This window comes from Chiloscyllium punctatum, chromosome 40 (assembly GCF_047496795.1).
Source record: "Chiloscyllium punctatum isolate Juve2018m chromosome 40, sChiPun1.3, whole genome shotgun sequence".
Classification (NCBI taxonomy): Eukaryota; Metazoa; Chordata; class Chondrichthyes; order Orectolobiformes; family Hemiscylliidae; genus Chiloscyllium; species Chiloscyllium punctatum.
The window spans coordinates 25,838,019-25,865,977 of record NC_092778.1 but is presented as its reverse complement, the minus strand read 5'-3'; the positions used below and the strand labels follow the sequence as shown (position 1 = coordinate 25,865,977).

Here is a 27,959-nt window from a genome sequence, read left to right as displayed (position 1 = left end):
GATAGGATTTACAAGGGTGTTGTGAGGGTTGGAGGGTTTGAGCTATAGACAGAGGCTGAAGAGGTGGGGGCTATTTTCACTGGAGCATTGGAGGCTGACAGGTGATCTCATGGATGTTCATAAAATCATGAGGGGCACAGATAGGGTAAATGGACAAAGTCTTTTCTCTGGGGTGGGAGAATCCAAAACGAGAGGCATAGATTAGATTAGATTAGATTAGATTACTTACAGTGTGGAAACAGGCCCTTCGGCCCAACAAGTCCACACCGACCAGTCGAAGCGCAACTCACCCAAACCCATTCCCCTACATTTACCCCTTCACCTAACACTACGGGCAATTTAGCATGGCCAATTCACCTAACCTGCACATTTTCGGATTGTGGGAGGAAACTGGAGCACCTGGAGGAAACCCACGCAGACACAGGGAGAATGTGCAAACTCTACACAGAGAGTCGCCTGGTTTAAGGTAAGAGGGGAAAGATTGGAAAGTAACCTAAGGGGCAACTTTTTCACACAGAGTGTAGTGGACTCTGGAATGAGCTGCCAGGAGATATGGTGGAGGCTGGTACAATTGTAACGTTTAAAAGTCATCTGGATGGGTATATGAATAGGAAGAGTTGAGAGGGATATGGTCCAAGTGCTGGTAAATGGGACTAGATTAGTTCAGGATATCTTGTCGGCATGGTCGAGTTAGACCAAAGGGTCTGTTTCTGTGCTGTACAACTCTATGACTCTAAGTAACCCACGTCCACATTGTAACTTAATTCTTCCACAGATCACAAAGCTTGTTTTCAGAAAACAGAGGTGGATAATCATGCTTTGAAACTTTACATTTCAACTAACTTATGTCACCAAAGTTTTATTACGGAAGATAACTGTATTTAAATAGAAGAAACCAAACCAAAGAACTGCAGATGCTGGGCATCAGAAACAAAAGCCAGAAACTGCCAGGAAAACTCTGGCAGCATCTGTGAAGAGTGGGCAGAGCTAATATTTTGGGTCCAGTGCCCTTCTTTCATTTGATTTTTATATCCAGCACTCATCCCTCATTCCATTAGTTCGAAAGCATTCCCTCAGGCCATATTAGATGAAAACAACAGGTTGTGGACGGGCAATGCTGGGCCATAGCACAGAAGCAGAAGTTGAGGATAATTACTCTGCAGACACCATCAGGACAGGGAAGTTCCTCTTTATTAGTCCCAGCCTCCACTTCCACCTTCCCAAGTCTGGCATCCCATGGAATCTCCAACGTACTATTTCATCAGAACTTCTGACAGTGACATCTTTGAGATTGGCTGCTACTTTCCATTACTTCTCAATGATAGCGGTGCCTCTTTTCACATGTCCATCACAGTATATCAGCATCCTGAGAAAGTTTGAATGACAAAAGGTAGGCAGGAGCTGATATGAAGCATAGATTAGATTAGATTCTCTACAGTGGCCCAACAAGTCCACACTGCCCTTCTGAAGAGAAACCCACCCAAAACCATTTCCCTACCCTATATTTACCCCGAACTAACACACCTAACACAACTTAGCATGGCCAATTCACCTGGCCTGCACATCTTTGGATTGTGGGAGGAAACCGGAGCAGACACAGGGAGAATGTGCAAACTCCACACAGACAGGCAGGCATTGAACCCAGGACCCTGGTGCTGTAAGGCAGCAGTGCAAACCACTGAGCCACCCAAATCTCTAATCTATTTCAGTGCTGAAGTCTATTTAATTCTCCATAATTATAACCACTGCAGTGATTTAAAAATTTAAAAAAGGCACTCCTCACATGCTTAGGTAAACAAGTTTTGAAATGATTTTCTTTCTAACCATTTAGATAACTTTTATCTGGTACTAATGAACAGAGGAAATCAGATTAATTTCTTTTTACAATCAGAGTGGAACCACCTTCAGTGGTAACTTCCAAAAGAGAATTTGGATATATATCTGAAATTGAGAAGCCTGTAGGTCAATGAGGAAAGTACAAAGTATTTGAAGCTATAACAGGCACAATGGGTTGAATGGCCTCTGTGCTGTACAATGCTGTGACAGTTTCTACAGCAATTACAGAGGAGGAATGATGTTGCAGGGTATCATGAAGTAACTGCTATCTCCTCCCTTGACATTCACCCCGCAGTTTAATGTGGATAAATGTATGGTTATCCACTTTGGTGGTAAGAACAGGAAGACAGATTACTACCTAAATGGAATCAATTTAGGTAAAGGGGCAGTACAAAGAGATCTGGGTGTTCTTGTACACCAGTCAATGAAGTAAGCATGCAGATACAGCAGGTAGTGAAGAAGGCTAATAGCATGCTGGCCTTCATAACAAGAGGGATTGAGTATAGAAGCAAAGAGGTTCTTCTGCAGCTGTACAAGGCCCTGGTGAGACCACACCTGGAGTATTGTGTGCAGTTCTGGTCTCCAAATTTGAGGAAAGACATTCTGTCTATAGAGGGAGTGCAGCGTAGATTCACAAAGTCAATTACTTGAATGGCGGGATTACCTTACACTGAAAGACTGGAGCAACTGGGCTTGTATACCCTTGAGGTAAAAACAATGACTGCAGATGCTGGAAACCAGATTCTGGATGAGTGGTGCTGGAAGAGCACAACAGTTCAGCCAGCATCCGAGGAGCAGTAAAGTCAATGTTTCGGGCAAAAGCCCTTCATCAGGAGTTTAGAAGACTGAGAGGGGATCTGATTGAGACACATAAGATTATTAAAGGATTGGGCACTCTGAAGGCAGGAAACATGTTTCTGCTGATGGGTGAGTGCCGAACCAGAGGACACAGCTTAAAAATACGGGGTAGACCATTTAAGACAGAGATGAGGAGAAACTTCTTCACCCAGAGAGTGGTGGCTGTGTGGAATGCTCTGTCCCAGAGGGCAGTGGAGGCCCAGTCTCTGGATTCATTTAAGAAAGAGTTACATAGAGCTCTCAAGGATATTGGAATCAAGGGTTATGGAGATAAGGCAGGAACAGGATACTGATTAAGGATGATCAGCCATGATCATATTGAGTGGTGGTGCAGGCTCAAAGGGCAGAATGGCCTGCTCCTGCACCTATTGTCTATTGTCTATTGTCAGTCCTTTCGAGTCATAGAGCTGTACAGCATGGAAACAGACCCTTCGGCCCAACTTGTTCATGTCGACCAGATATCCTAAACTAATATAGTCTCATTTGCCAGCACTTGGCCCATATCCCTCTGAAACCTTCTTATTCATAAATCCATCCAGATGCCTTTTGAATGTTGTAACTGTACCAGCTTCCATCACTTCCTCTGCTGCTCATTCCATCGTCCACCACCCTGTGCATGAAAAAGTTGCCCCTTAGATCTCTTTTCAATGTTTCCCCTCTCACCTTAAACCTATGCCCTCTAGTTTTGGACTCCCCCACCCCGGAGAAAAGACCTTGTCTACTTACCCTATCCATGTCTCTCATGATTTTATAAAGATGAGGTCCTCTGACGCTCCAGGGAAAATAGCCCCAGCCTATTCAGCCTCTCCCTATAGCTCAAACCCTCTAACCCTAGCAACATTCTTGTAAATCTTTTCTGAAACCTTTCTTTATTAAACTTTATTTCAGCAGTCGATTTGCTGGCCTATGCGTGTTAAAAATACAAGTTATTTCTGTTATATGTTTACATGGTAACAAAGCAAAGGAAGTTCTGCTCAGCCAACTTGAGAGGTTCTGCTGGTTGCAATCATTATAATAAACTGAAACAGTGTCCCAAGACAGAAATGGAAATGGAATCTTGGGTTTTATCTTGATCATTTATTTCCAGACAGGATTTAGAAGGAATTAATGGTCATTAATATGCTGGGTGACAGTTGTTTTTCCCAAAGTTTAAACAATAAGTGGTTTATTGGCTGGTCTGAATATTCGGAAGGAAATCATTGTTTTGGAATCAATGTTCCTTGGCAGGCAAAAGTGAGAATGCAGATGCCGGAGATTAGAATGTGGTGCTGGAAATGCACAGCAGGTCAAGCAGCATCTGAGCAGCAGGAAAATCAACGTTTCAGGCAAAGCCCTTCATCAGGAATCCTGGTGGTCCCTGGCAGTTAATCACCCAAGGGAAGACAGATCTGCATTTTCAAACAGAGTGCCAGAATGCTATGGGTGGAAGGGAAGACTGTTTACTCCTTCCTGAAGATGAAACAGCATTGGGCCGGCTAACAGACTGATGCACACTCTACATAGCCATAACAAACTGTGCACAGCTAAATTAGTGACGTTCCAACTTCAAGAGCTCTGGGGTGAGCACTGTGAAGATTGCAGGCAGATCACGAATGAAGGACCCAGTGGATTCCTTACCTGGGTAATTGGGGCTGGTGGTAGGTAATAGGCAGGGAGGGTTTAAGCAGCTTAAGAACGGGAACAAGGTGGGTGTAGAACCTGTTATAAAATCCAGATCAAGAGGTAGGAGGGGAATGTTTCATTTCTTTGGCGTGGGGTTGTAGGAGGGGCATTGTTTTGGTGGTTGTACCCAATGGTCAAAATGACAACCTCCAAAGAAAGTACCCACATTCCTTGCTGCACTTTTAAAAATGTTTAAAAGCTGCAATTTGTCCCACCTGTCAGCACCAACCCTGTTCTTGGTGTTGCTCAAGAATAAGTGACAAGGTACTGGATTAGAAAGCATCCCTATTTGGCATAGCTTGCAACCCAACACCCAGAGTGAAAATCCACCCAGCAAGATCTAGCCAGAAAAATAGCATTCATGCAGCAATGTGCTGCCTGATAGTTAAGACAAGGTAGACTACAAAGAGCTGACACTCAATCCTGAATGATAGGACAAGATGCCAAGGAGTAATTCTGTTTAATCATTGAAGCTAAGCAGAAATTCACCAACGATCCTTAGACAGCATCTACCAAATGACAACTGCCAAGTAGAAGAATAAACATACCAAATACATACACCAAAAACCACCACTTGCAAGTTCCCCTCCAAGCCATTTACTCTCATGTTTGGAAATATATCATTGTTCTTTCAGTGTCACTGGGTCAGAATCCTGAAATTCTATCCATAACAGCATTGTAAGTCAGCCTACAGTACTTCAAGGTTGTAGCTCATCACCACCTTCTCAAGGACAAATTGTGGTCTATAATAAATGCTAGCCTAACCAATAATGCCCATATCCCATGGATTAGTAGAAGAAATGCAGATTGAATACAGCTTCAAGTTCTGAACTCCATTGATGTTATTACTGGATAAGTCAGATCCAGACCAAAACCTGGCTTGGTGGATCATTTTATTTAGTTTTAATCAGGTTGTCTCTTACTTAAACACAAGCACACAGTGCTGAAGATTTGTTTTGAACAATGAAACTATGTTTATTATATTAAAGAAATGAACGGAAAAAACAGAATATACCAAACAATATACACAGACACAAATTTAAAGATTTCAAAACACATGGTAAAATACAATCCCATGGAGCCCAAAAGTACCCCTTTATGGTACTCATTCCAGAGACAATTCCCTGCTCTGTCACATCCATACATCTTAATTGTGGCTTCAATCTCCATTCTTGAGAATCTGATAGGATTTTCCATGAGTCTTCATATAGCTGTGCTAAAACATTTTCAACTTCAAATTACCCCTTGGGATTTGAACCAAGCACTTCTGGCCTGGAACTTACAAAATATACTGTTTACACTGAAGTAATCTATTCATTAACAGTTTTAAACATTCTCCCTTTTTTTTAGGAGAGATTGTTTTACATATCCAGTGTCACCCAGGACTTCTGCAAACTGAAAAGTCAGAAGGTTTTTCCAAGCTTTGGATGTTTTATTCTAAATCATAAAAAAATTACAGAGTCTTTGAACTTAAACCTAATGCATATCTGTTTACTTTGTTTGTTGATAAAATTCTCTCAATTAAAATAAAACCCCATTGCATTCCAGGAATAATCTCTTGTGTATTGTATTATAAAAGAAATGATCATGACTATCAAGATCTGACCAATTAATAGTTAAACTCCTTTATTAAAATACAGACCAAAACCATTTCTTTAAAATATATGTAAATATATAAAACCCACACCTTACATCACAACTCAGCTGTTCATACTCCCTTTTCCTTAAATGCTTGTAATATTTTTTTCTCTTCAGTTAATTATCTAAATATCTTTTGAAAGCCACAAACAACTAAATCTGCTTCCACCACATTCTCAGGAATTACATTCCTTTGGTTCTCCACCCTATCGCCAATGGGAGCAGTTTCTTTAAATTTACTGTATAAACCACCCCTGAGATTTGCATACCTCAAACAGTTTTCTTTTTAACCTTTTCTCCAAGGAGAACAGTCCCAATTTCTCTGATCCATCATGTAGGAGGGATAGCACAATGATGATTGTTACTAGACTAATAATTTACAGCTTGAATAATACGGTGTCACTGGGAGTTCAAATCTCACCCTGACAGCTAGGGAAATTTAAATTCAATCAAACAATATTGAAAGAACCCTAGGTTTGTAGCAATGACCATAAAGCGATTGGGTTGTGAAATCTGGTTCATTGATTCATCCTTATGTGACTCCAGACCCACAGCAATGTAATTGACTCTTAATGGCCCTCTGAAATGACTGAGCAAACTGCTTGGTTGCATCAGGCTGATATAAAAATGTTGATTAAGAATCACATTTTCCACATGGACTGCAACAGTTCGAAAAGATGGCATCCTCTCAATTGGCATTTAAGGATTGACATGAATTTCTCGTCTAGCCAGTGATGCTCACATCCCACATTCAAATTAAAAACTTAAGTATAAGATTTTAATCTTCTCCATTGCAAAACCCAACAACTTCCATCATGCTGCTTCCTGACTTCTAGCCTACTACCTAAACTCCTCACCTGCGCCTCTCCCAATGTTCAGATTATTCTACTTCTCATCAGTCTCCTGTCTTCTACCCTTAATAATCTTCAGCTCAGCCAAAACTTTGCCGCCTGTATCTGATTCAGCACCACGTCCCTATTATCTGTGGCATACAATCCACATTCCCAGTACCTGAAAATTGATACTCTCTATTCAAACCCTATCATGCCGATCCTTAACTCTAGAATTTTCCCCAGAACTGCAACAAATCAAAATCTCTGCATTTTTCCAATGTTGTGTGTGCATTCCAAAGTCCTTTGTTACCTCTTTGAGTCCTCAGCTTCTAAATATTTTCCTTCTTACATTTCTCCAGCTCCTAAGAAACCATCTGTTTGACCAGGCCTTTTTGCTCCATTCTAACAACTCTTTCATTAGCTCAGTACAGATTCTTGTCAGATTGCACAACTTTGGAGCTCCTAAGGGATGTTTTTCTGTATTAAGGGTGCTCCAGTATTGTATGTTGTTGCAGCTGTATCAATTGACCTGAGAAATTCTGGTTTAGTCTGATAATTTTCACCTAACGGTGGATCGCCCTTCCTCACAAAAAACTGAGCTTGGTCTGTTCTTATGTTGTACCACCTTTAGACCAGCTGGAGACACACACATATGGAAGTCACAGCAATAGAATCTGAATCTCAAAACAGTTTCATTGTCAAGATCTGTAGGTTTCCTTCTCACCCTATACGTAAAATAAGTTTGGATAGTGGGCAATCAACATGATGGCTTAGTGGTCAATACTGCTGCCTCACAGCCAGGGACCCAGGTTCATTTTCCTCCTCAGGCAACTGTCTGTGTGGAGTTGCACATTCTCTCCATGTTTGTGTGGCTTTCCTCCGGGTGCTCCGGTTTCCTTCCACACTCCAAAGATGTGCAGGTTAGGTGAATTGGCCATGCTAAATTGTCCATAGTGTTCAGAGATGTTTAGGTTAGGTGCATTAGGTAAATGTAGCATAATTGGGTAGGGGAATGGGTCTGGGTGGGTTACTCTTCGGAGCGTCGGTGTGGACTTGTTGGGCCAAATGACTTGTTTCCACACTGTAGGGATTCTATGATTATTTGTATTATTTACCAGGATGTTGCCTGGTATGGTAGGAATATCGTATGAGGAAAGGCTGAGGCACTTGGGGCTGTTTTCATTGGAGAAAAGAAGGTTTTGATAGAGGTGTACAAGGTGATTAGGGGTTTAGATAGGGTTGACCATGAGAACCTTTTTCATTGTACGGAGTCAGCTATTACAAGGGGGCATAGCTTTAAATTAAGGGGTGGTAGGTATAGGACAGATGTTAGGGGTAGATTCTTTACTCAGCGAGTCGTGAGTTCATGGAATGCCCTGCCAGTAGCAGTGGTGGACTCTCCCTCTTTATGGGCATTTAAACGGGCATTGGATACACATATAGAGGATAGTGGGCTAGTGTAGGTTAGGTGGGCTTGGATCGGCGCAACATCGAGGGCCAAAGGGCCTGTACTGCGCTGTATTTTTCTATGTTCTATGTTCTATGATAAACACAAAATGTTCCAATGATACAATTATAACATTTAAAAGGCATATGGATGGGTATATCAATAGGAAGGGTTTATGGGCCAAGTGCTGGCAATTGGGACTAGATTAGGTTAGGATACCTCGTTGGCATAGACAAGTTGGACCGAAGGGTCTGTTCCCGTGCTGTACTTCTCTAAAACTCTATGACACGCAGCTGATTGCACTGAACCTAGGATAGACCTGAATCTATTTCCAAACAATAGCACAGAGTGTTGCTCAGATTGTTTCTTAGTTATTCTCCTGATGTCTGTCTGTATTAAATGACGGTGAGCTTAACAAAATCACAGACACACTTCCTAGTAATGTTGTAAGCCTGCTCATTTTATCATATAGGATCCTCCTCTTCTGAATGTTGCCCGACAGCTGAACTTAGAAGATTATGTGTTGGCACTGGAAGGAGGTAAAGAGGATATAAGACCAAGGACAGTTCATGAGAACAGGAAACTACTTCATGCTCGAGTCAAAGACTCTCTGCCTCCAATACTCCCTGATCATGACAGGTAATGTTGCAGCACTTTTTCATGATAATTAGTATATTGCTGATTCAAACCAATATGAGCATAATGCACACTGGGCAGCAGTGTAGCAATGGGGAAGTGGAAAACATTTGAATAGGAATTTAATTGCAATCTTTGAAAAGACCCATGCTAGAGGTCTGTTAGTGTATTTAGATTGTTGGGGAATAGTTCGTGAAATTATTTTTTAATTTTGCTGTTGTCAACTCCACTGAAGTGAAGATCGTTAAGATTTAAAAGTTACAAGCCATATTCCAACTACTTAATTAGATTTATATTTCTTAATTAATAATTTGTTATTTTCATGTGTGTTTTTTTTTCCTCCAAATTACAGATGGTGCAATCCAAATCACACACAGTCACCTTCTGCATAATTTATTTGCATACATTTCCTAATGAGTGAGCAAAGAGCTTATGCAGAAGCAATTGCTGCAGTTCTCCCAAGATAAAGAGACTGCTCAAACTCCAGTTGCAATTACTTCACAGGATTTCCCTGACAGGCACTCTATGAAGTTGGCAATTGTGACATTACTATGTAGCCAAAGCACCATATTTCTAAGACCATAGGAGCAGAGAACAAAGAACAGAACAGGACAAGAACAGGCCTTTTGGCCCATCGAGCCTATACTGACACGTGCGTTTTTAAACTAAAAACCTTTTGCCTCTTAGCACTCCATATCCCTCTGTTGCCTTAAATATTACTATTGTATCTGCCTCCACCACCTTCTCTGGCAGCATATTCCAGGCACTTACCAACCTCTGTAAAAAAAACATACTTATCACATCTCCTTTAAACTTACTTCCTTTTACCTTAAACCCATGTCACTTAGTAATTGACATTTTTACCCCAGGAAAAAGACTTGGACTATCCATTCTTCCTCTTGTAATGTTGTAAACTTCTTTCAGGTTTGCCCCTCAGCCTCTGACATTCAAGTGAAACAAATCAAGTTTGTCCAAACTCTCTACCCAGTTGACATCCTTCAAACCTTCAAACTGTTTCCATACCCTCTTAAAAACCTCCACATCCTTCTGGGACTGCAGTGACCGGCACTGTACACAATATTCCAAATATTGCTTAGTTGTGGGTCTGAACTCCTAGATTTCTCTCTATGTTGTTGCTTCTAAGATTTCTGCAATTTACTGTATATTCCCTCCAGCATTAGATCTCCCAAAATTATCACCTCACATTTGTCTGAATTAAACTCCACCTATCTATATCCAGGTGTATCCTCTGGAAACCTTCTTACAATCTGCAGTCCCCCCAATCTTCGTGTCATCTACAAACTTTCTAATCAGGCCACCTACATTCTCCTCCCAAACGTTTATATGTACATAGCGCTGTTTCACCGCTACTCTCTGTCTGCTATGACCAAGCCAGTTCTATATTCATCTTACCAGGTCACCATAAATGTTATGTGACCTTCTGTGTCAGCCTCCCATGAAAAACCTTCTCAAAGGCCTTGCTAAAGTCCAATTAGACAACATCCACTACCATCATCGATCCCCATCTTTGTCGCTTTCTCAAAAGAATCAGTCAAGTTTCAGAGACATTACCTTCCCTGCAAAAGCAAAACATTGGCTATTCTCCAGTCCTTGGGGACCTGTCCTGTGACTAAAATGGATACAACGATTTCATACAAGGCCTCAACAGTTTCCTCCCTCACTTGCCTCAATATTCTGGGATAGATCCCAGCAGATCCTTGGGACTTGTCTGCCTTAATGCTTGTCAAAACACCCACCACCTTTTTTATATTGCCATGCACTACAGTATCAACATACTCCCCCGTTAGATTCCCTGTTCATCATGTCCTTCATCTTTGTCGATACTGATGTAAAGTATTTGTTGAGGACCTCACCCACGTCCTCTGGCTTCATGCCTAAATTCTTTCTTTTGTCCTTGGGTGGACAGACCCTTCCCCCTGCTACCCTCTTGCCCCTGATATATGTTTAAAACACATTGGGATTTTCCTTAATCCTGTTTGCCATGGAGATTTCACGGCCCCTTTTCCTTATTTCAGTGCCTCCAGATTCCTTATTTGAGTTCTTTCCTGCATTCTTTATTATTTTTTAGGACACTTCAGTTTCCTAAGCCTCACCTATGCCTCCTTTCTCTTTTTGACTGAGCTCACGATTTCTCTTGTCATCCAAGGTTCCCGTGGACATTGGGGCGGCCACTTTTTGAGTACTGTGTACAGTTCTGGTCGCCCTGTTATAGGAAAGATATTATTTAATTAGAAAGGGTGCAGAAAAGGATTTACAAGGATGTTACTGGGACTGAAGCGTTATAAGAAGAGCAGCATGGTGACACAGTGGTTAGCAGTGCTACCTTGCAGCCCCAGAGACTTGGGTTCAATCCTACCCTAGGCCAGACAATGTAAGGACAGAAGTTTCCATACTCCAAAGAGTATTAGTGAATTAGCTGTGATTTTTACGATAATTGATTATAGTTTCATGGTCACCAACACTGACAGTAACTTTCAATTCCAGAACCTCCCCAGGTTTCTAGTCTGGGTCTCCAGATTATAGTCCAGTGACATTAATCATTACAGCACGATCTCCCTCAAAAATTAACTGTATTTGTAGATATGATGAGTAACACACCTAATTGGAAGAAACTGATTTGATTTTGTATCTTTTAATGTCAATTTTGACCTGTCATGTGATGTAATTTTATATATTTTACGAATAAAGGATAATTTTGGCAAAAAGAAACAGCAGAGTTTAATTCGCCACATTGATCTGATTTGATTTAATTTTATTTATTACTGTCATGTGTACCAAGTTACAGCAAAAAGTATTGTTTGAGTTTTAAAGAACTAGTCTTTTGTATAGGCTAGTGATGCCCACATTTGTGGGCCTGGACTTTTTAGAATGTTGCATGACATTGTCAAAGTCTGCTTGAAGATTGAAGTGTCAAGCGTTGTTTGCAAAAGCAATTCTTCCCTCACTGTAGTAGAAGGAGGACAACTTGTGCTCTGTAACATTCCTTGTTCCAGTCCTATTCGGGCCTCCACTCACAACTCTTTCTCTGATTTATCAATGTTGCTTCCCTCTCTCGTCTGGAATTTGAAAAGTTCATCGATTTTGTTGACAATTTCTGCCCTGCCCTCATTTCACCTGGTCTATCTCTGACTCCTCCCTTCCCTTCCTCAACATCTCTGTTTCCATTTCTGGGGATAGACTAGTCACTAATATTCACTATAAACACATAAATATTCACTCCCACAGCTACCTGGGGTATACATCCTCGCATCCTGTTTCCTGTAAAGACTCCATTCCATTTTCCAAGTTCCTCTATCTCAATCGCATATGTTCCAAGGAGGCCAACTTTGGAAAGGGAGCCTCCAAAATGTCCACCCTCTTCTTCAACCAAGGATTCCCTGTCACCATTGTCAACAGGGCCCTCAACTAGGTCCGACTCATCTCCTGTAATTCTGCCCTCAATCCCTCTCTTCCCTCCTGCAACAGCAATAGGGTTCACCTTGTCCTTACCTACTATCCCACCAGCATCCACATCTAGAAGATCATCAGGCACCATTTCCACCAGACACATATTCCCCTCCCCTCCTTTGTCCACTTTCCCCAGGGACTGTTTCCTCTGGGACACCCTGGTCCACTCTTCCTTCACTCCCAACTTAACCCCACAGCCCCTTCCCCTGCAACCACCGAAGGTGCAACACCTGCCGATTTACCTCATCCGTCCTCAGTATCCAAGGGCCCAAAAGTACCTTCCAGGTGAAGCAGCACTTTACTTGCATTTGACACAATCTAGTCTACTAGGCAACAATGAGGACTGCAGATGCTGGAGATTAGAGCCGAGAGTGTGGTGCTCAAAAAACACGTCAGGTCAGGCAGCATCTGAGGAACAGGCAAAAGCCCTTCATCAGGAATCTAGTCTTCTGCATTCACTCCTCACAATGTGGTCTCCTGTATGTTGGGGAAATGAAGTGAAGACTGGGAAGTGGTCTACATTCTGCCTGTGTGGGAGCGTCCATATGTCTCCCACTTTAACACACCATTCTGTTCCCTGACCGGCATTTCTGCCTCAGGCTTGCTGCAGTGCTCCAGCGAAGTTCAGCACAGGCTGGAAGAACAACACCTCATTTTCTGCTTCTCTTTGCAGCCCTCTGGACTCAATATCAAGTTCAATAATTTTAAGGCCTGAACTACCCCATGTCCTAGCCCCCTATCACACACACCAGGGCCTTGTTATCACATAGTCTGCCATTACGCACTGCCTATTGTTAGCCACGAACAGTCTCCATTAACAGCTATTCACCCTCCCAGCCAGATCGTTATCAACCCCTTTGTCCAACTGTTCTCTCTCTTTGGGCTCAATCCTTACATATCATTGACTCCTTGCCCCCTTCCCCCCCACCCTATCTTCTCCATATAAACCAACATTTTCTGAGCAACCATCAGTTCTGAGGAAGGGTCACCACACCTGAAATGTTAACTTTAATTTCTCTTCATAGATGCTGCCGGACCTGCTGAGCTTTTCCAGCAACTTACGTTTTTGTTTTTGAATTACAGTTCTTTTGTTTTTTTGTTCGTTTGTGTATTAGAGTATGAGTGAAGCCAGGGTGCAGTGAAACAACTGCATGAAAGAAGCAAAATTGAATGTAAATTTATACAATAAAGGTGCATATGTTTCATGTTTGATGGTAAAAACTAGAAATTTTCACCTATGTTTATTCACAGTGATAACAATAAGGTGTTTAAAGTCACTGCTCAATCAAGGTACATGAAACCATTGCCAAATCTAACTCCACCTCCCATCCGTCTGGCTGGACCTCTGCTGTTGCAGGTTAGTGGGAAACCATCATCACCTTCTGATCAGAAAGACAAATAAGGCCAATAATACAAACCTCAAGTAAAGACAGTAACTGCCAGAAAGACTGAGCAGCATCTGTAGGGAGAAGACACTGTGTTAACTGGGGCAATTTCAATCAATGTACTGGACAAGAGTAAAGAAAGAAAGAAGGCATTCGACTAGGTTCCACATTGTAGGCTGGTTAGCAAGGCTATATCAGATAATCAGAGGGTTAGATCGGTTGGACAGTGAAAGCCTTTTCCTCAGATGGCGATGGCTAGCACGAGGGGACATAGGGGAAATTGAGGGGTGATAGATACAGGACAGATGTCAGAAGTAGTTTCTTTACTCAGAGAGTAGTAGGAGCATGGAAGACCCTGCCTGCAACAGTAGTAGACTTGCCGACTTTAAGGCCATTTAAGTGGTCATTGGATAAACATATGCACAAGGATGGAATAGTGTTCCATTAGCCTTCAGATTGGTTTCACAGGTCGGCGCAACATGGAGGGCTGAAGGGCCTGTAATGTTCTGTGTTCTAGATTACAAAGAATACACGGAGAACTACCCACTTGGATACAGAATTGGCTCGAAGGTAGGAAACAAAGGGTGGTGGTGGAGGGTTGCTTTACAAACTGGAGGCCTGTGACCAGCGGTATGTCACAAGGATTGGTTCTGGGTCCACGGCTTTTTTTCAATTATATAAATGATATGGATGTGGACATAGGAGATATGGTTAGTAAGTTTGCAGATGATTCCAAAATTGGAGGTGTAGTGGACAGCGATGAAGGTTATCTCAGAGTACAATGGGATCTTAATCAGGTGAGCCAATGAGCGGAGGAGTGGCAGATGAAATGTAATTTAGATAAATGTGAGGTGCTGCATTTTGGAAAGGCAAATCAGGCAGGACTTATATACTGACTGTTAAGGTCCTTGGAAGTATTGCTGAACAAAGAGACCTTGGAGTGCAAGCTCATAGTTCCTTGAAAGTGGAATTGCAGATAAATAGGATAGTGAAGTAGGCATTTGGGATGCTTGCCTTTATTGGTCAGTGCATTGTGTATAGGAGTTGGGAGGTAATGTTGCAGCTGTACAGGTGGGCCTCACTTGTGGAATTCTGTGTGCAGTTCTGGTCTCTCTGCCAAAGGAAGGATGTTATGAAACTTGAAAATGTTCAGAGGAGGTTTACAAGGATGTTGCCAGGATTGACAGGTTTGAGCTACAGGGAGAGGCTGAAAATACTGGGGCTATTTTCCCTGGAGAGTTGGAGACTAAGGGGTGACATTATAGAGGTTTATAAAATCATGAGGGGCAAGGATAGTGTAAATAGACAAGGTATTTTCCCCAGGGTGGGGGAGTCCAAAACTAGAGAGCATAGGTTGATGGTGAGAAGGGAAGGATTCAAAAGGGACTTAAGGGTTTTCATGCAGAGTAAGTTGTGGAGGCTGGTACAATTGCAACATTTAAACGGCCTCTAGATGAGCACATGAAATGGAAGGGTTTAGAGGGATATGGACCAAAAACTGGAAAATGGGACTAGATTTATTTAGGATATCTATTCGACATGGACGAGTTGGACTGAAGGGTCTATTTGCGTGCTGTACATCTCAATGACTCTATGATTTCCCTTTCACAAAACCATGTTGATTCCCAGTTGTGAAGGAGTGTCATTGGACTAGTTCACAGGTCAGCGCAACATCGAGGGCGCTGTATTGTTCTATGTTCTATGACTCAAAACATTAATCCTGTTTCTCTCTCCACAGATACTGCCAAACCTGCTGAGTTTCTTTGGCCATTCCTGTTTTTAACCATGTTGAGTCTACCTCATTACCTTAAACTTATCCAAGTGCCCTGCTATAATCTACTTAATAATAACTTCTAACATTTTACATGTTTCAAATGATAGATACCAAGCCGTCATGAAATCCTTAGACAATGGGTTATTCACAGGTACTACATTTCCAGCTTGAATTCTCAAGTCACTGGTTAACACAAAGTGTTTCAGCAACTATCCAGAGAAACTTACTTATTTTTTAAGACTTTTCCCACCTTGGGCGAATGTCTGTGTGGAGACTGCACATTCTCCCCGTGTCTGGGTGGGTTTCCTCAGGTGCTCCAGTTTCCTCCCACAATTCAAAGATGTGCAGGTTAGGTGAATTAGTCATGCTAAATTGCCCATAGTGGTAGGTGCGTTAGTCAGGGCTAAATATAGGTTAGGGAATGGGTCTAGGGGGTTACTCTTCGGAGGGTTGGTGTGGACTTGTTGGGTCGAAGGGCCTGTTTCTATTCTGTAGGGAATCTAATCTAATCAGACTGGATTCTTTTTACAGAGCATTCAACAATTCAATAAAGGGAGAGAAAATAGAGAGAGCAGAAAACAAAGCAGCACAGCTTTGTTTTCAAAAAATCACACTGTTTCTTGCCAAAACCCAGTCAGAATCATTTCTCCTTTTTCTCTTTTTAATCAGCATTCTTTGTGGTTGGCTGGTTAGCACCGGTCTTCCTTTGATCCACCAACAGCTGCCAGCCCTGAGCATAGCAACAGCTCAGTGTCAGTTCATCTACAGTGTCCTTAGATCAGTAATTAAGTTTTTCAGACCAGTTCCCAACAGAAAACATCTGTCTTTGTTCCCTTCTCTTTACTTCAACTCACAGTTCCAAAAACAGCTATTAACAATTTTTAAAAAGTGATAATTCAACAGTTTTTACAGGATCAATGCACTGTTAACATTTTTCTTATTACTATCTGTTTTATATTTCTGCCTGCCTTCTCTCAGGCTCTAATTTTTCCCTTTTTATTAATCTTTTAATCATACTTTTCTGTTCTTTTCAAAATTCTGACTGACAACTGTCATTGTGCAATTATACTCTTTAACTTTAAATTTGATTTTTTTTAAAAAGTTCCTCAGTAGCTCTCAAGTACACTCAACACTTCAAACAGAGACAAAATTAGAGTGCTGCTGGAAAAGCACAGCCGGTCAGGCAGCATCCGAGGAGCAGGAAAAAATCGACGTTTCGAGCAAAAGCCCGTCATCAGCTTTTGCCCGAAACGTCGATTTTTCCTGCTCCTCGGATGTTGCCTGACCTGCTGTGCTTTTCTAGCACCACTCTAATCTTGACTCTGATCTCCAGCATCTGCAGTACCCACTTCTGCCTAGGTCTCTGTAATCTTGCTGCAACTCTCTGTGGACTTCACTGCAGCCAGAGAGTACACCAAACATATGTAAGTAACTTAATGTCAGAAACATTGGCCAGGGTAAGGAGCAACTAGACACCCTATTCCATCTTGAGAGGGTCTCGATACTGCACACCGAGACAATCAAGACTATTCTTCTGTATCATAACCCAAGTTTTCTGATCATTATTATTTCTGGTTCAGATTCTAGGAAACCCAAGGGATCAAATTTTTGACTGTTTAATTTTCACCCAACTAATGCCTACATTGCAGGAATCAGCTGTTATAAAAACATGATCATTCTTTCCCTGACAGTCATAAAGTAACAGTGGACAAGAGAAACCTTTTGCCAGCTTTACCAGCAAAATCGAACTTGCAATTTCTTCACTGATTTGTCTGTTTATTCAAATATTAATCTGGTGATTATTTATGCATTTATTTTGTGTGGTTTCCCAGAGCATTATTATTTTATCAGTTCAGCAACATATTTTGCCTGGGAAATAAATCTTTCTGTCCAGATCCTGTTGTTCAGATTCTATTGTATGAGCTTTAGATAAATCTCCCGCTCAATCCAGTTCAATAAGTTATGGTTTTGTTTGCAGTCAACGGTTCCATTTTCAAACTGGAGCTTTCACTAACACAAGATGCTCTGGAAATTGATGGCAGGGAGTCTTTAAGTACGAATATAAATCAGGTTCTCCTTACCTATAAACAGCAGAGAGTGTCTGGAGTTAAGAGCTTCTTCCACAACTTATTGAGCAACATTTCTTCCAGTCTTACAGAGTCATAGAGTTGTACAGCATGGAACCAAACCCTTCAGTTCAAATTGTCTATGTCGACCAGATATCTGAGATAAATCTAGTCTCATTTGCCAGCATTTGGTCCATACCCCTCTATATCCTTTCTGTTCATGCACCCATCCAGATGCCTTTGAGTGTTGTAATTATATCAGCCTTCACTACTTCCTCTAGCAATTCATTCCATGCATGCACTGTCCTCTGCATGAAAAAGTTGCCCCTAAGGTCTCTTTTTAAATCTTTGCCATCTCACCTTAATCCTATGCCCTCTAGTTTTGGACTACCCTACCCTGGGCAAAAGACCTTGACTATTCACCCTGTCTAGGAGACAGTGAGGTCTGCAGATGCTGGAGATCAGAGTTGAGAGTGTGTTGCTGGAAAAGCACAGCAGGTCAGGCAGCATCCAAGAGCAAGAAAATTGGTGTTTCGGGCCGGATGAAGGGCTCTGGCCCGAAACATCGATTTTCCTGCTCCTCAGATGCTGTCTGACCTGCTATGCTTTTCCAGCAACACATATTCACCCTATCTGTTTTATAAACCTCTTTAAGGTCACCCCTCTCCTACCCTGGCAACATCCTTGGAAATTTTTTCTGCATCCTTTCAAGTTTCATAACATCCTATAGCAGAAATATCAGAATTGATCACAGTATTCCAAAAGTGGCTGAACCAATGGAGTGAGTAACAATGTCACTACTAAGTAAATGTTATCTTTGATATTTTTGTCTGTTTGGCCTTGACAGAAACAGAGTCTGATCAGCTTGAAAGAACGGAGCTACAGTAGGCAGTCCAGCACACCATCTGAAGCAGGTAGCAGTAAATCAGAATTCCATATTGTGGACAGGCAGCAAAGCCAAGGGAAGATCCAAGAGATTGTCACAGGGACAAAGAGCATCGCTGTCATAGCAGCTAAGCGGCGATCACAAGCAAATGTGGCTGACTTGGCGCTGGTACCCACAAGAGAAAAGGAAAGGAACATGCTGTCCACTCACTCAGCAGAGGAGACCGTGGAGAACCCAGTTCCAGTAGATGCAAAGACTAGCATACTAAACACTGAGTTGAGGTCGGTAGTCAACTTTGATCATCTCATGGTCGAGATGGGAGTGAACACCTTCAGGAACAAGCAAGAGTACAGTAGTCCCCCTACCCCGTCCCCATCTGAGTCTTGCACCAAAATAAAAGGACTGAGAAAGACCAAACAAATGGAAGATTCCACCGAGAGAAATGCAAGGAAGAATCAATCCCAATCCTTCGAAGTGAATTCCCAGGGGGTAAGACTTAACTGACAGAAATATTTGTTTAAAGCTTTGTCATCATTTTTCAGGAACTTGATGTCTATCATACAGTAAATTAAACTTAAAGAAAGACTTATGAATCTAAATCCCCCAGAGAAATGAAAATGGGGTATTATTAATTTTTATCCAGCATTTTATTAAAGAATATTGAAACATTTTATGGAAGAAGTTACACTTTTAGCCAGGTAATCTTCTTACAGAGGTGAAGCATAGAAACTAATGTGCCTTAAGAAAATATGAGATGAATGATTTGAAGGAAGACTCTTAGTCCCAATAATTAAAGGGAATAAGTTATACATTGACAATTGAAGATCTGATGGATTTGTTGTTGGACACATAGAGAGGGGTTGGTTGGTTCAGTTGGCTCAGGTGTAATGCAGAACGACACTTAAAGAACTGGTCTGCACTGGCTGAGGTAGCTCCTGGGGCCTGCATCCTTGTCTTGCCTCACCTCTTAGTGACATAATGGCATAAGCAATGATGGCCAACTTTCAGGCAACAAGGGACCATAAGTGGAGAACAAGTAAAACAACTGCTGGAAGGAATGGGATATGTGGTCATCTGGACAAAATAGCATTTGTTAGAAAACCCCAGGGTCACTTCAGACTCTTAGTGAACTCATTTGATTTCAATGAGGAATTGACCAGGTTAAAAGGCATCTGGATGGGTATATGAATAGGAAGGGTTTGGAGGGATATGGGCCACGTGCTGGCAGGTGGGGCTGGATTGGGTTGGAATATGTGGTCAATATGGACGAGTTAGACTGAAGGGTTTGTTTCTGTGCTGTACATCTCTATGACTCTATGAATTGTGAATGAGGGCATTGCAGTAGATGTCAGGCTCTTCAACAGGCAGAAAGCCTTAAAAAAGGTGTTGCATTGCTGACTATGGTGGAAGATTCCCTTGTGAAGTTGCTGGATATATGTTTTAATATATAAAATTATAATATATTGTACTAGGTCCTATTTTCGAATGTTGGAGACTATGGAGCATTATAAATGGTTTGAAAGGAGCCGTGTTGTGAGTCTAAATGGACTCTGATGCCTCTGTGGAAGTTTATCATCTTCATTCATAAAATGAATGAAGCATTGATGGAACCGTTCACAAATTTGCAGATGCATATAAAAATATACATGCATGTTTGGAATTTGGAGCTATGAAATAAGCTGATTAGATATTCTGGAAGAATTAACTTTTAATCATTCAAATGTTACATCAGACATCGGTGTCGGGGAAACTCCAGAACTGTATATGCACCGCATTGAAGTTACAATAGAAATCCCATGTCATAAAACATTCATGTGGTATTATGAGACTATTGAAAAAGTAAGTAGTTTCAGATAATGTTACAAGAATGGATATAAAGCTACAAATGTTATACTTAGTCTGCTTGGCTTTGGTATCTATTACTATCGAGTATCATGTCCTGCTTGGCAGAAGATAATTAGGTTCTGGAGAAAGTTCAGAGGTGGATAATTGAAATATGTTCTAGAAAAGCATCATATTGGACCTAAAACATTAACTCTGTTTCTGTCTCTACAGTTGCTGCCAGACCTGCTGAATTTCTCCATCACCATTTTTATTTACAATTGAAATGATGACTAATATTTTGACTTAATTTTCAGGACAGCCAAACTACATTGGAAATATTTTCATGAGTGAAATGAAGACTTTAAGGAAGGGATAAAATTCTGTTCAAACAGAAGTTCTATAGGAAGTATATTGTGAAACTTGAAAGGGTTCAAACAAGATTTACAAAAGATGTTGAAAATGTGTTGCTGGAAAAGCGCTTTTCCAGCAACACATTTTCAGCTCTGATCTCCAGCATCTGCAGTCCTCACTTTCTCCTTACAAAAGATGTTGCCAGGATTGAGGGTTTGAGCTGGTGGGAGAGGCGGAATAGGCTGGGGCTGTTTTCCCTGGAGAGGTTTAGGGTGAGAGGAGAAAGATTTAAAAGGGACCAAAGGGACAATTTTTTCATGCAGAATTTGGTGCATGTATGGAATGAGCTGCCAGAGGAAGTAATGGAGGTTGGTTTAAAAGGCATCGGGATGAGTATATGAATAGGAATGGTTTAGAGGGATATGGGCCAAGTGATGGCAAATGGGACTAGATTAATTTAGGATATCTGGTCGGCATCAATGTGTTGGACAAAGGGTCTGGTTCTGTACTGCATATCTCTGTGACGAAGTCTGCTAATTCTGGGACAGTAAAAGATGAACTGAGAATAGTGATAATACTCAGTGCACACACTTTGCTTATTCTATTCAGTTGGAGAAGCCAATTAGGATGTCATAGAATTCCTATACTGTAGAAGCAGGCCATTTGGTTTGTCAAGTCCACACTGACCCTCTGAAGAAGATACTCTTACCTATCCCTGTATTTCCCCCAGCTAACCCTCCTGTGCCAAGACACTGTGGGCAATTTAGCATGCACTGTGGGAGGAAACCAGAGCATCCGGAGAAAACCCCCACACACACATGGAGAATGTGTAAACTCCACACAGACAATCACCCAAGGGTGGAATTCACTGGTGCTGTGAAGCAGCAGTGTTAACTACTGTGCCACTAAGCTGGATGGGATGGGGATGGGTGGGGACAGGCAAATTAAAGAACGTAGAGTTTGTTAGATTTTGGGAAATACCTTTTTTTACCGAAAATTATTGTTCCCACTCTTTACTGAAATGTTGAGGATTATCTGCATCTTTTCAAAAGCTGGATGACTCAACTTACAGGAGAGGAAATAAACTTTCCTTCCTGCTACAGACACTTCTGTGATTTATTGTCTGTTCTGTACATGATTACAGCTTAAGTTGATGGTTTATATGCGCACAATGTCAGGACATGGTATGGCTTGGGTTGGTTTGTTAGAGCCCTTAGGAGAAAGTGAGGACTGCAATGCTGGAGACCAGAATTGAAAAGTGTGGTGCTGGAAAAGCACAGCAGACCAGGCAGCATCTGAGGAGCAGGAGAATCGACGTTTCGGTCATAAGCCCTCATTCCTGCTCCTTGTTAGAGCCATTGCTGATTTTTCCATTATTTTTCTTTTACTCTTTGATCAATTTTAATTTGGAGCTGTTAATTCACAACTGTATGTTAAGCGTGACTTTTGGACTGAGGGTGATAGCTTGTGTTAAAAGGTAAACAAACCAATCAAACTTTTGTTTATTCGTGAAGCCAGGCCTGGAAATTAATTGCAGATTGGTTCCTGATCAAAAGGTGCTGCAGATGCTTCATTAATGGGGAAGAGCATTATGTTTAAACAGACAGCTGAACCTGTTTATTAATGATGTGTGTACCTAGGAATTGGTTCTGCAAAATCTGGGGAAGACCTTACACTCAAGCAGATGACAGATGCTGAATGGTAACTGGGACCTTGTGGAGAAGAAGGTTGGTCTGTCAGGGAGTGGTCAGAGTTTGGATTTGGCTTTGGACTGTGTTTTCTGTGAAAAGAAATGTGGCTGTTGATTCTACAGTATGAAGATTTGAAAGGTTCCTGACCAACATTCCCATTAGCAGCTTTTGGAAGCTCAGAGAATGGAAAACTAAATTAGCAGTATTAATTCCTTTACTGGATGAGCTGAATAGGTGATCCTGATCAACATTTTCAGAAAATCAACAAGAAACTGTCATCTGTAGAACAACGTATTGTGAAAACCAATTAATTAATCTGGCCAGTTTTGTTATTTTTCTTTTATTTTATCCCCTAACTGTGTTTGTTTGTCTGTCTTTTGTGTGAATGGGACTGAAAACAAAGTTTTTTGGTTTGTTTATCTGCTTCCATGTCATAACAAGTTACATTATATTTTCCCAGCTTTAATCTTGTGCACGGTCAATTTGTATATTGTGTTCATAACTTCCTGCTCCTTTTCAAACTATTGTATGATATCTAACATTAAATCAATAAAAAAAGCCCCTTAATTCAAAGCTCATCTGAAAGTTCATTTACAACTATTCATTTAGGACTCTGTCTATGTAAGGCTTGAAACTCATAATTGTTTCATTGTGAACTAAGGGTGTAACCCATACTGAAGAGGACCAGCTCGAATTATAATCAGAGCTGAGCTAAGAAACCATTTTCTCAAGGGCTGTGAATTCCCTTGAACTTAGGCTTTTTCATTGTCTGAAGTCTGCACTTCACAAACTTTTATTTTGTTCATTCTTGGGAATGTGGGCATTGCTGACTGGGCCAGCTTTTGTTGCCCATCCCTCATTACTCTTGAGAAAGTGGTATTGAGCTCCCTTCTTGAACAGCTGCAGTCCATTTGCTGTGGATAGACTCTCAATCTCATTAGGGATGGAGTTTCAGGATTTTAATCCAGCAATGCTAAAGGAACAGTGAGATATTTCCAAGTTAGGATGGTGAGTGATGAGCGAATTTGAAGGTGGTGGTGTTACCATGTGTATTCCAGTGTTCATGTGACTACATGTTGAGCTGTAGCTCCTGACTTTCCACATGAAGCGTCTGGAACTGCAGGTGGACTCAGTATGAGGCTGGGGACATTGTGGATAGCAGGTATAGCGAACTGGTCACACCACCAGTAAGGACTACACAGACTGAGGAGAGTTGGGTGACCACCAGGGCGATAGCATGGGCAGGCAGTTCTGGAGTACACTGTGACCATTCCCCTCTCAAACAGGTATACCATTTTGGATACTTTTGAGGGAGTGGCCTCTAGGGGAAAAACAGCAGGAGCAGCCAGGTCAGTGGCACCACAGCTGGCACTGTTGTACAGCAGGGAGGGTCAAAATGTAGGCGAGCAGTAATGATGTAGGACTCTATAGTCAGAGGCACAGATAGGTGTTTCTGAGGCTGAGTGATACTCCAGGATGGTGTGTTGTCTCCCTGATGCCAGGGTCAAGGATGTCTCTGGTTGAGCACAGGATATTCTGAAAGGGAAGAGTGAGCTGCCAGAGGTTGTGTCCCATATTGGTACCAATGACATAAGCAGCAAGAAAAATGAGGTCCTTCAATACGAGAGCATGGAATTAGGTAGGAAGTTGGAAAGCAGGACCTCAAAGGTTGTAATCTCAGAGTACTAGAAGGCATGCATTTAGGGTGAGAGTTCAAAGGAGACATATGGGGCAATTTTTTTAGACAGATTGTGGTAGGAGTCTGGAATGCACTGCCAGAGTGGAGGCTGAGGCAGATACAAGAAGGGCATTTAAGAGACTTATAGATAGGCACATGAATATGCAAGGAACGGAGGGACATGGGCCAAAGGCAGACAGAAGGGATTAATTTCATTTTGTGTCATTTTTGGCACAACATCGTGGGTTGAAAGGCCTGTTCCTGTGCTGTGTTCTATATATTATTCCCTGTGCCACATTCCAGTGAAACTAAGGAAAATAGTACATGGCTAAAGAGCTGCTAAAGGAGGAAGGGCTTCAGGTATGTGGATCATGGGGTGTCATCTGGGACAGGTGGGACATGTACAAGAAGGACAGATTGCACCTAAATTGGAGGGGCACCTGTATCCTGGCAGGGAGGTTTGCTAGTGCCACTAGGGAGGGTTTAAACTAGAGCAATAGGTCAGTTAGTAAAATGACTGAAGAGAATTCAGAGACTAAGGCCAATAAGAGTAAGAGGAAGCACAGACGAGCAGAGGTTTCCTCAAATGTATTTGTTCTCCTGTGAGGAGTATGACAGATGAGGCAAATGAACTTCAAGCTTGGATTAATACATTTAATCATTGGCTATTACCGAGACTTGTTAGAGGGTCAAGCCTGGCTGCTTAATGTTCTGGGATTTAGATGTTTCAGGTGAGTTAAAGAGACATGTAAAAGAGGTGGGAGAGTTGTGTGACTAATTCAGGAGGATATTGCAGCTATACTGAGGGAGGGCACCTTGAAGGGTTAATCCAGCAAGGCCATATGGGTACAGGTCAGAAATAGGATGGGATTGTACTACAGGCCTCCCAACAGCCAATGGGAGATAGCAGAACAGATATGTGAACAGATTATGGGAAAAAAGTAAGAACAACAGGGTTGCTGTGGTGGGGGATTTTAACTTCCCCTGAATTGACTGGAGCTTTCTGCCAGGCTTTTGGATGGCGGTAGAATTTGTTGCATGTGTCTAGGGTGCTTTTTAGAAATAGCCCGAATACTAGACCTAGTACTGGGGAAAGAGCTTGGTCAGGTGATAGAAATTTAACTGAGGCAGCATTTTGGAAACAATCATCATAAGTCTGTAGGGTTTAAGTTACTTATTGTTAAAGACAAAAGTAGTCTTTGGTGAAAGTAATAATCTGGGGGAAGGCTAACTTCCACAGTTTTAGGCAGAAACTGGGGAATGTAGATTGGGGGCAGATGTTTCAGAATAAATCCACATCTAGAATTTGGGAATAAGTTAAAGGCCACCTGATCAGTATGAAAATACGGATTCCTATGAAAATATGGATACCAAAACCTGGAAACCTTGGAGGATAAGAGAAATTAAGAGCTTAGTCAAAAAGTAAAAGGAGGCGTACATAAGGTTTAGGAATCTGAAGACAGAAAAAACCCATAAAGAATACAAAGAAAGCAGGAAAGAACTTGAGCAAGGAATTAGGTGGGCTTACACGGGTGCGGAAATGTCTTTGGTAAACAGGATTAAGGAAAACACCAAGGTATTTTATAAAGACAAAATGAAGAAGAGGGCAGCTAGGGAAAGGATGGGTTCACTCAAGAACAAAGGTGAGAATTTATGCCAGGAGCTGGAGGAAGTGGGTGAGGTCCTTAATTTTGCATTGGTATTCACAAAGAAGGAGGTCTTAGAATAGAATCCCCACAGTGTGGAAGCAGGCCATTTAGCCATCAAGCTCACACAGACCCGTCCCATCCCTGTAACCCTGCATATCCCATTGCTAATCCACCTAGCCTACATATTCTCAGACACTCCAGCATTGCCAATCCACCTAACTTGCACATCTTTGGACTGTGGGAGGAAACAAGAGCACCCGGAAGAAGCCCATGCAGATGCAGGGAGAATGTGCAAACCCCACACAGTCACCCAAGGATGGAATCAAACCCCGGGTCCCGAACACTGTGAGGCAACAGTGCTAACCACTGAACCACTGAGGGTGAGTCTTGGGAGGAGTATGTAGATATTCTAGGCCATGTCAATATAAAATGGGAAGAGGTATTGAGTATTTTGAAAAGCAGTAAGGTAGACAGGTTCCCAAGGTCTGATGGGATATAATCCCAGAATGCTGAGGGAGGCAGGTGAGGAAATTGCTGGGACCTTTTTGAAATCTTTGAATTCTGTTCAGGCACAGGAGAGGTGAATAGCCAATGTTGTTGCTTTGTTTAAGAAGGACAACAGGGATAATGTGAGAAAGTACAGGCCAGTGAGTCTTATGTCTATAGTCGAGAAATTATTGGAGAAGATTCTTAGGAACAGGATTTACTTGCATTTGCACTTATTAGCAATAGGCAGCATGGCTTTGTGCAAGGAAGATTGAGTTTTTTGAGGAATTGATTGAGTTTTTGAGGTACTGACAAAGATGATCAATGAGGGTCGCACTATAATGTTTTCAATATGGACTTTAGCAAGGCCTTTGACAAGATCCCTCCTAACAGGCTGATACAGAGGATGAAGTCACAAGGACTATGTGGTGAGCTGCTCAGATGGATACAAAACTGGCTTAGTCATAGAAGACAGAGAGTAGTAGAAGAAGAGTGTGTTTCTGACTGGAGATCTGTGACCAATGATGTTCTGCAGAGATCAGTGCTAGGATCTCTGTTTTTTGTAATATAAGTGATTTTGAAGAGAATGTAGGTGGCCCAATTAGTAAATTTGCAGATGACACAAAGATTGGGGGAGCTGGGGATAGAAAGGAGGATTGCCAGAGGATACAGCAGGATATAAATGGACTGGAGTCTTGGGTGGAGAAATGGCAGATGGAATTTAGTCTGGTCAAATGTGAGTGTATTTTGGGATGGTCCAATACAGGAGAGAAACATGCAGTAAATGGCAGAATCCTTATAAATATTAATGGCAGCATGGTGGCTTGATGGTTAGCATCACTTTGTCTCTGTCCACTGAGCTTGCCAGTAGAGTCATGGTAACATGGCTGAGTGGTCTAAGACACTGGACTCAAGTTCCAGTCTCTGTGGAGGTGTGGGTTTATAGCCCACTGCTGCCAAATATATAATTATGCTCACAGCTTACCATTTGAAGGCTTCTATTTCTAGGGCAGCACAGTGGTATGGTGGTAAGCACTGCTGCCTCACAGTGCCAGGGACCCGAGTTCAATTCCAGCCTCGGCTGACTATGTATGGAGATTCTCTCCGTGTCTGCATGAGTTTCCTCCCAAAGTCCAAAGATGTGTAGTTTAGGTGGATTAGCCATGCTAAAATTGCCTGCCCAAAGTCCAGAGATGTGCAGGCTCAGTGAGTTAGCCATGGGAAATGCTAAGGGATGGAGTAAGGGAGCTGAATCTAGGTGCTAAGCTCTTTGAAGGGTCAGGGTGGACTTGATGGGCCAAATGGCCTGCTTCCATGCTGTAGGAACTCTATGATTAACAACAGTGGGACCAAGGAGTAGAGGTGCACAGTTCTCTGAAAGGGGCAACACAAGTTGATAAGATGGTCAAGAAGACATATGGCATGCTTGGCTTTGTCGGTTGGGACATAGAGTATTAAAATTGGCAAGTCATGCTGGTCAGCTTTAGTTAGGCTACATTTGGAATATTGTGTACAGTTCTGTTCACCACACTACCAGAAGGATGTGGAGGCTTTGGAGAGGGTGCAGAAGTGGTTTACGAGGATGTTGCCTGGTGTGGAGGTAACTAGTTATAAGGAGAGATTGGACAAACTTGTTTTCACTTGAATGTTGCAGAATGAGAGACAACCTGATAGAAGTTTACAGAATTCTGAGAAGCATGGAAAGAATGGACAGTTGGAGTTGTTTTCGAAGGGTAGAAATGGGGATATAGGCTTAGTTAAAAGAGGGTGAGTTTAAAGGAGGTTTTTAAC

General features: G+C 41.9%; 1 protein-coding gene across 2 annotated transcripts in view; it reads left to right on the top strand.

The window, feature by feature from the left end:
- LOC140464442 (kinesin-like protein KIF19) overlaps nucleotides 1-27,959 on the top strand; it is a 302,590-nt gene that overhangs the window by 235,930 nt on the left and 38,701 nt on the right. For both annotated transcript variants that reach the window (XM_072559496.1, XM_072559497.1), the window contains 3 exons: nucleotides 8,747-8,913; nucleotides 13,630-13,735; nucleotides 18,451-18,978. In XM_072559496.1, coding sequence (XP_072415597.1) covers nucleotides 8,747-8,913; nucleotides 13,630-13,735; nucleotides 18,451-18,978 — 801 coding nt within the window. The remainder of the gene's footprint in view (nucleotides 1-8,746; nucleotides 8,914-13,629; nucleotides 13,736-18,450; nucleotides 18,979-27,959) is intronic.